The sequence below is a fragment of the Charadrius vociferus genome, unplaced genomic scaffold (genome assembly GCF_000708025.1).
Source record: "Charadrius vociferus isolate BGI_N301 unplaced genomic scaffold, ASM70802v2 scaffold214, whole genome shotgun sequence".
NCBI lineage: Eukaryota > Metazoa > Chordata > Aves > Charadriiformes > Charadriidae > Charadrius > Charadrius vociferus.
Window position 1 is genome coordinate 3,462,097 of NW_009647955.1, and position 8,637 is coordinate 3,470,733.

The following is an 8,637-nucleotide window of genomic DNA, read 5'->3' on the forward strand; positions in this document are numbered from 1 at the left end:
AAGTGTCAGCAAACGCAGCTTTCCTGCTGTTCTACCACTAAGTTATACATTAATTAGTGAGGTACAAAACAAACATGAAATATCTCCAAGCATCTGCCTGTGGATCAGGCCCAGCCAGAGCTATTAGCGCAGGATTCATTTCCAAGAGGAGTGACCGAAAGCAGCACCAGCTCTTCAAGGGATCCATTAAAATGCAAAGAGTAGAAGTGCTAAAGGGAAAAGCACAGAAGCTAATTGCATTGTTTGTTTTAGCATTTTTGATAGCTGTTTAATACAACTCCATCCTCACAACCTCAGCACCCGATTTTCTAAACAAGGTCATATATGCACCACTGAATAAGAACATCCTTCCTCGAGAGAGGTGTGGAGCAGCGGCAAAAGATCTTACAACATGAACAGGGCAGTTGATATAAGACATTTTAGAACAGAAAAAGCCCATTGCCTAGCAGACTATGCAGTAAAGCAAGAACCGACTTTGTTATTTCTAGATGCAACTGCAAGTGTTCTCTAGCTGCTCAGCAGTTCTGGACCAAATCTTCTACGAACTCTTACTCCACCAGTGGGTGGAAGAAATTCCGCATGGTCTGACTGCAGGCCATAGTACAGAAGATCTAAGCAGACCAACAACATCCCACACATAAACCCCTACTTTTCATCTAAACTGTGATATTAGAAAGCTGTCATTGGACACACACAAAGAAAAGTTTCTCTGCCAATTCCTTATGGCTATCCCAGCAGGATTTCTAGCTTTGGCCATGTCTTGTATTTTTCCCTTGCTCTCTGCCCCAAACTGCTGCTTTCTACCGCTTGGCATTGCATGACTCTGCCAAATTACATGAGCATTCAGACTGTGCCCAGGATGCACTCTTTAAACTAATTTATCCCAATTTTGCTCTGGGATCCCTTCAGTATAAAATAAAATTACTTGCTAGAACTGCCTAACTGGGTCAGGTTGTAACCTGTCTCTCAGAGGCTGAACTGTACTTGATCTCGACACCGCTACACCAACATCCAATGACAAAGCAACTGTTTGCCTTTACTATTTAAATACTTTCTGAGGCTAGACTCTCAAAAACAGACTTCCTTTTGCAGCTTCAGTCTTGGAGGGTTGAATGGTTAAACCATCCTGTCATGAAGAACACCACCACCAGAATGTTCCACTATTCAGGTACCACCCCACCTTTCACAGATTGCTGAAGCACAGGAGACGAGGAAAGCTTCTGGTGGTACCGAGGTCCCACTACATATCATTATATTCAGAAACTTGGGCAGGTCTGTGTAAATTTGGGGGCAGCTCAGATTGGAACATAGGTCTAGGGTGTTGTGACTCAGTGTTTTACCTACAGAGTGATTTTCTTAAGGTGAAACGGATGCCACCCACCTCCTGTTCCACAAGCTGAAGCCACCCAGCGCTGTGCAAACTTCTGCCCACAGCCCTAAACATGAGTGGGTGGAAGTAGCTACCACTGCTGTTTCAAAGACACGGATATTACGAACCTTAAAGTAATTAATCACCCCCACTCAGTGGTATGCAAATTGTACTTTCGACACCAGCACGCTCTTAACAAAATGCATTAACAACCTTCTAATTAAATGCTTTAAATTAGATTAAAATCATATTGTCTGACAGGTGAAATATAATGCGTTAACAGGATTACTGTAACTTCCTTAGCATCAAGTGTTTATTAAAAGCTCAAACGTCAAATATGTCAGGGAGAAGGGAATCTATCTTCCTCAAACTGAATGCTACAGCACATGTTGATTCCCTTACAACCAGAAAGTCACTGAAATGGCGCTTTGAAAGAAATGCAGAAAGTTTATCTAATGCAGAAGTACATGATTCAGGGACCTGTCAGGTTGGCTGAAATACTGAGGTGCAGATTAATCCACTCAGTCCAGGACAATTGCTATTTGCAGTAAAAGGGAATGCAACAGAATGGCAGAAATGAAAGCAAACAGTGGAGTTCTCTTTATTAAAGAGAGCAAAATCCATAGCAGCATCTGTCAATCGGAACATCAGCTGCTGCTGAAAGATTTATTTTGAATGTCTCATAAGCTGCCTTCCAGTTGCATTAGCCAAAAAAGAAGCCAACCTTCATATTTTTGTTAGTCAGACAGTAAGACATGTTTGTGCTAACAGAAGTCATAAACCTTCACTGTATATAAAACCCATAGTTAGGATGGAGAACCTATGAAGTACGGTTGCAAGTTCTAATAAAGCTACAGTTCAGTCTCCTGAACTCAGATCATACTACTAGTGATCAGAACAAGACTCGAGCAAATAACTCGAGACATCTTCCTAAAGGTCATTTTTCAGCTCTCACCCTTGCTCCCATGCTGGCACACTCCTATTTTCTCAATAAGGGATGTTCTGTGAGTACAACATTCAAAGCTGCCGTCTGCTTTTGCTCCCATGATAGGTCCCCTGCTTTTCTGGGGAAAAAAGCAGGACAGACACCCTTCTTTGCCTCCCCAGAACTCCATCTACTCTACTGCTTCTTTCATACCCTGAAGACAGGCAAATTAAAGAAAGTCTAAATGTAATATAGTCTGTTGTGCAGATGAATGGATTGTTACTCTCAGGGAATTTTATCTCCTTGTTCAGATGATACCTGGGAAAGCTAGCAATGAGCAGAATCAACGCTTCTCTTTTAGGCTATGGAACTTAACCCAACCCAGCTGTAAGTTGCTAAAGGAAAACCTGGCTCAGGAGGTATGTTATCCTACATAATGCATTCAACTCTTAAGACTCTCTCTTCATAGGAAACGAGGAGCCTGGCAACTGAAGCCCCCTTGACTGGAGGCTAGAGCTAATCTCTTGGTCTTAACCACATTTCTTCCTAGCACTTTCTCACCTAACCAGTCTTGCAGAGTACAAACTGCTACAGTCTGAACTGGACAGAGGAAGGAACAGAGGGAAGGGTTTCAGAGATGTGGCAGGGAAAACCATCTTTGCAGCAAAAGGACTGGGACATGCACAGGGGCAAAAGTGTCAATGTCAAGGTCCAAAAAAAGATTCAAAAGTTTTAGCTGTACAGCGGATGGTTAAAGCCCACAGGAACTTGGCATTTGTCAAATAGAAATTAAGACAGACAATCCCAACTATCCAAAAGACTTGCACAGCTTGGAGATTCCCTTTGAGAAGTCCAGGCAGGACTACGACATCCAGAATCTCCTCTAGACTGGACTTTGCCTATGGGCTGCTCTGGATCTCCAAGTATCTATCTGTCTAATAAATTACCAAAGCTAAAATAAAACATGTCCTCCAGCCTTCCTGAGCAACGTTGTATTTGCCTCTAATTTAGCTTCACCTACAAAAATAGCCAGCTGCCTAAAAGAAAGTCAAACAACTGGTTTCTGACTAGAATTGCTCCAAATGTTTTAGCATTCATGCAAAGCCATGTGGAAGAAAAAAGGAAAAGTCAGAAACCCAACAACTCACGTATCCTGGTTACCATCCTCCACTATAATTATAAAATTGCCCTTAAAACATAATTGCATAATTGGGCTTGGCAAGTATTCACCCAAATCTTTTACAAATATTTCCACAGACTGAAGGAACAGGCGGTGGGCAGTTTGACAAGCCCGCCATGAGAATTTGTGCCCTTAGGACATGTTCCTAGCTATTACACTAAATGCTTTGCATCACAGCCTAATGTTTCAAAACAGTAGTTTAGCAAGTGAAGTACCAGCATCTTAAAACAAATTGAAAGATTTTCAAGCTATTTTCCCTGCACACATACATGGAGCAGCAATCCCTTTGAACAAAGAGACAGAGGAGGCTACAGATCCTTTTAAACTAGTTACAGGGAACAAATCCCCAGTTAGATGGAACTGGCTAACTTCTAGGAGCTATAACCAAATAGAAGCTACCAATGCCTTGCTAGGTTAGTTTACCAGCATAGAACCCTGTCCCTTAAGAAAAAAACAAAAACAAAACAAAGCCCCCACAACCTCAAATCCAAATATAGAAACATGTGGCCTGCAGGGAGAGGAGACCCAACAGAAGCCAGAAACGAAATCTGCAATACAGTAAGGTTGTTTTTAACAGCTGTGCATTATGCATTCAGCAGCACAGGGAATGCCAGCAGGGAGTCTTTATTAACATAGGCCTCAGAGTACAGTGTGCTCCTATCATGATTGGCCTCTCTTGAGAAAAGGCGCACACACACAAAAGACTTAACCCTAGAGAGATCACTCCAATCCTGTTGCTATTTCATCAGCTCAACACAAAAAGAGATACCAGAGAACTTCTGTGACGTATCATATACAAACAGGTAACACTTCCAACAATGCCTGAAATCTCATCTGCAATAGAAGACTTCATCAGCAAGTTATGCCAGTTAGGGAAAGGAAGAAAAAACGCTGCACAAACCCACACAACAAAGTCAGACTACCAATGTTGTTCTGCTATACAGACCTCAGGTACAGGGGAGAACCGTGAAATGCTCCTCTTGTAGAAGATGCTAATAAAAGCAAGCTGCTGTCAGGACACCTGTGTTCTCAGCACAGCAATCTGCACCTCCACTGCACATGTTTTAGGGGTCTGTCAGTCCAAGAAACAGCTGGAAGCCTTGCTACAGATGCAGGGGCCCAGCAGGGTAACTCACTCCATTTGGTAAGCTGGTATTGGCAGCAGAAATCTTTCGCTGATGCCAGCTCTGCCTCCACTATGAGACTTGCCTCTATCACAAACACTTGCTAGCACTCCCAGCTCAGCACCGGGCAGACACCAGAGAAAAGGGGAATGCTCTCAGAATAGGTTCACCACCTCTCCTGTATCAGGTGCTGCTACAAGCTCTCTAGAGGTCTTGTCAACAGCTTTAAGTTGCAGCTGGCTGCAGATCCTCAAAGTGTGGCCTGTCCTGATGGGCAGCTCCTGCAGAAGTGAGATGCAACCACTGAAGTGACAAAAAGATACACTAGAGGCCTGGAAAAAAAAAACAAAACCAAGGCCACTTTAGCACCAATTTAAACCATTCCTTACCCTGATCTGGGTGGGGAAGACAGCAACGAGAGAAAGAGAATAGTATGAAATATCCTGAGCATCCCTCTTCTGAGTCCACAGAGAAGAAAAAATGTTATGATAGGAAAGGGAAACAAAATACCAACCTGAAGAGCTTGAAAACTGCTCTAGATGACTGAATGCCAATGTGTGCCTGGAGTGGAGGAAACAGCTCTGTAGAGTCTGTATTTATTCATATCTCCTTGCTCTTTTCTCTTGTTAAGAAGTAAAACATAGAGTCAGTATCCCTAATAACATGAGCTGGGTTGAGGCAGCAATAGCACTAGAAATTTAAAGGGGCTGTTTAATATGCAATGTTCTAGTTCCCAAGAGCATAATATATGGCTTTTTTAAGCCTAACACATCTGTGCATTACAACACTTTTTTACTTAGGTGCTGAACAGAAAGAGACAGGTAGTGTTTATTAAAGAAGTTCCCTGGAAGTACTTGTACTGCAGGAACAACACTCTCTAGGTCAGGTACCTCTAGAAAGTTTTTAATATGAGTGCCATGCACCTCTCATCACAATAGCAGCAAGTGCTTTAAAAATCAAAATATCATTGACTGTAATATCATCACTTGATGAAAATACTCCTTTATCACTCTTTAAGCACAAAAACAACTCCAAAACTGAGTCACAGGGAGAGTCAGTAATTAGCTCCTTTCACGACTGGCAGGCAGAGACTTGGTCTCTCAGTCACTCCCAGCCAGCCTGCTGCCCAGAACATAAGACTGTCTTTTCTCCACTCATTTTCTTGATTAATACAGCCTTTGACTCCTTTGAGACTCGGTTATACCTGTGTCAAAGAGACAAGGAATGATCAGGCACAGCTCAGTGCGACTACAGGAAGTTACCCAGCAAAGGCACCAAGACACGTGTTGTTTCAGTGTAGGTTGTTCGCAAAACCATATGGTCTCGGTGACTATGAATGGGATGCCCAGGAACTGTCCACATTCAGAAAACACTTCCTCCACCAGACAGGTAGGTCATTTGCAGTCCTAGTCTAATGCTTGGGGCACAAGATTCTGGACAAAGGCATGACAAGCAGTACCTGTCCCTAATTTCATCATAGCCCAACTCTTGAGATCTCCCAGAGTTCAGTCGCTAATAGCCAGGGCAAGACAACACAGACAAAAAAGAGTTAATATAAAACAGAAAGAAAAGACCTGACCTAGAGGGCAAGCTGTGCAGAGTACAAACATCTGAGAATCCGCACAAAGTCTCCTCGCCTATCATTCATCCACCAATTACACACCAATGTAATTAAATCAGGAAAGCTACGTTTAATTTTCCTATCATCACCCGATGAGATAAGAGCAGTACGTATGGGAGGGATCAGGCACAGGGGAAAGAGTTATTTATTAGTAAGTTAAATCCTTTTAGATTTAAGAGCCTTTCTAGCTAAGAAGGGTCTGATCCACAACCCCAACTTCTGGGTCTAATGAAGACAAATGAGACACCCCATCTCCGCTTCTGTCCTGGGCTTGATCCTCAAGTCTCTTCTTTTATTCAGAAATAAGTCTCATTGAAAATTGCCAGGCATAATTTAAACAGAAATACAGCTTTTGTTTAAACCCTGGTTTTAGTTTATATATTTTAAAGTGAAGAACACTCATCTCCTAGCCATTATATTAACAAAGATAGCCACATTAATTTATGTTCTGTCTAAACAGCCTAAGGCTCCCTGTTTGCATGAACAGCCAGGCATTAGGGTGCGTTTGCAGAAATACAAGGCACACTGCAGCCCGTTCTTCTGTCTTTCTTCTGTTGCCTTCTCCTGCATGAGGCAGGAAGAAACGCTGTGGTCCCTGTCCCCTGAAAAGACTAGTAATGCTTAAACAGGATCGTATAAAGCTTTCTCTACTTGCTAGCCACACACCCAGAACTGCTGGTCTGGCTGTTTTCTCTCCACTTCTCTTTGCTTCATCCCATCCAGCCCTGCTTCCTCAGCCAGTTATTTAAAGCCCCAATTGAAAAATGTGTCAGACCATAATAGTGGATGACTTCCACAGGATCAGGTTTTCAATAACAAAAATCCTACAGGCTTTGATGCAACCATGGCTTCACCACATCATTTTTTTTAAACAGGAAGGGAAAAATATTTATAATAGCAACTATAAATATACACACTACTGACTTTTCAACTTGTTGTCCTTGTTCTCAAGCTAAATTTAGTCTGCTATATCCTGTCCAGCCCTTAGTGAAAAACCAATACACACTCAAAATTGTGCAAATCCCACAGCAGGCAATTACACTTATCCAGGTACCTTGCAAGATAAACAGATGGACGTGTAGATTCTCATTTAGGGAGTGTAGGTATGTTCACAGCTATAGAGCAAGTGATTATTATAGCAATTACCGCCCCAGATACAGAAAATAATTATTATTGCAATAGGATAGCCCTGTGCTTCTGAATGAGAACAGTGATGTAGGTTATTCACGGTGTACATGTAGACCATACACTTAGTTCCTGCCGAATACACTTCGAGGGTGTATGGGCACCTCTGAGTTACAAAGAACCATTCACTGGCCACAGCTGCGGTTTACCCATGTCCTTATTTTACATGCAGAAATGTTTGAGAGATTGATTCAAACCTGAGTGACTGATTTCAAGGTCCAACCTGCACATTAAAGAGCATCCTTTCATATCCTGAAGGGTCTTGTTCGTGTGAGTGATTTCTTAGTCAAAACAAGGTAAATATTTATCAGGAACTGACTACCTAGAGAATCAGAGTTGTTAGTCATTGCACTGGTAATCTGAAGGAGCCTTAGTCATGCCAGAGCCCAGGTGATTTCTGCAAGGGCTAACACATGTTTCAGCCTGGTTTGAGGATCCCTGCCCACGATTCAAAGTTTCAGGCAGATGAGGACTCCCCTGCCACGATCTGACTTGCTCCACTCGCAGCAAGTTTTGCAACCTAAGCAAGAAACGCAGTTTAGAGGATGCTCCTGTACAAGCATCAGCCAGTCTAAAAATCAAAATAAGCGGTCCAGAAAAAAAATATTTGTGTTGATAGCCCTGATAGTTGGGGGAAAAAAACAGTGAAGGGTCGGGCTCGCCTCGCCTCCAGCCTTGCTGGGCTCGGCGTGTTTCTCGGGCACCGGCCAGCCCTGCGACCCAGCCTCTCCTCTGTGCTTATAAATACATCGCTGCTAAAGGCTGGGTGGATAGGACGGGAAAAAATAGTTTCCTGGGGGTGAGACCCGCCCTACGGCCGGGGACCCTCCAGCTCGGCGTGCCCGCGGCGGGGGGAAAGGGTCCGCCGGTGCCGCACCGTCGCGGAGCCCTACCCCGGGGTCCCCGGCCGGCATCGCCCCTGCCCCCGCCCCGCACGGTCCCTGCCCTACCCAGCATGGAGAAGATGAAGTCCTTCGCAGTGTGGATCTCCAGGGCTCGCTGGTCGTCGTATTCCCTCTGGTCGTGTTTGGTGAATTCCTGGATGAGTTTATTCAATTCCTCCACCCTGGCTCCCGATCGGAAATCCAGCTCCGGGAAGGGAGGTTTGCTGTTGGTGCCGGCGGACCCTGCCTTGCTGGCGAGAGGCGCCGCCATCTTCATGCAAAAAAAAAAAAAAAAAAAAAAAAAAAAAAAAAGGGAGAGGAAGGGGGGGGGAAAAAAAAAAAAAAAAAA

The 8,637-nt window shown here is 43.6% G+C and overlaps 1 protein-coding gene across 1 annotated transcript in view; it reads right to left on the bottom strand.

The window, feature by feature from the left end:
• Positions 1–8,565, bottom strand: part of MB21D2 (Mab-21 domain containing 2) — a 60,427-nt gene extending 51,862 nt beyond the window's left edge. The window contains exon 1 of the mRNA XM_009883368.1: positions 8,355–8,565. Within this exon, the coding sequence (XP_009881670.1) occupies positions 8,355–8,565 (211 nt within the window). The remainder of the gene's footprint in view (positions 1–8,354) is intronic.
• Between the last annotated feature and the right edge of the window lie 72 nt (positions 8,566–8,637).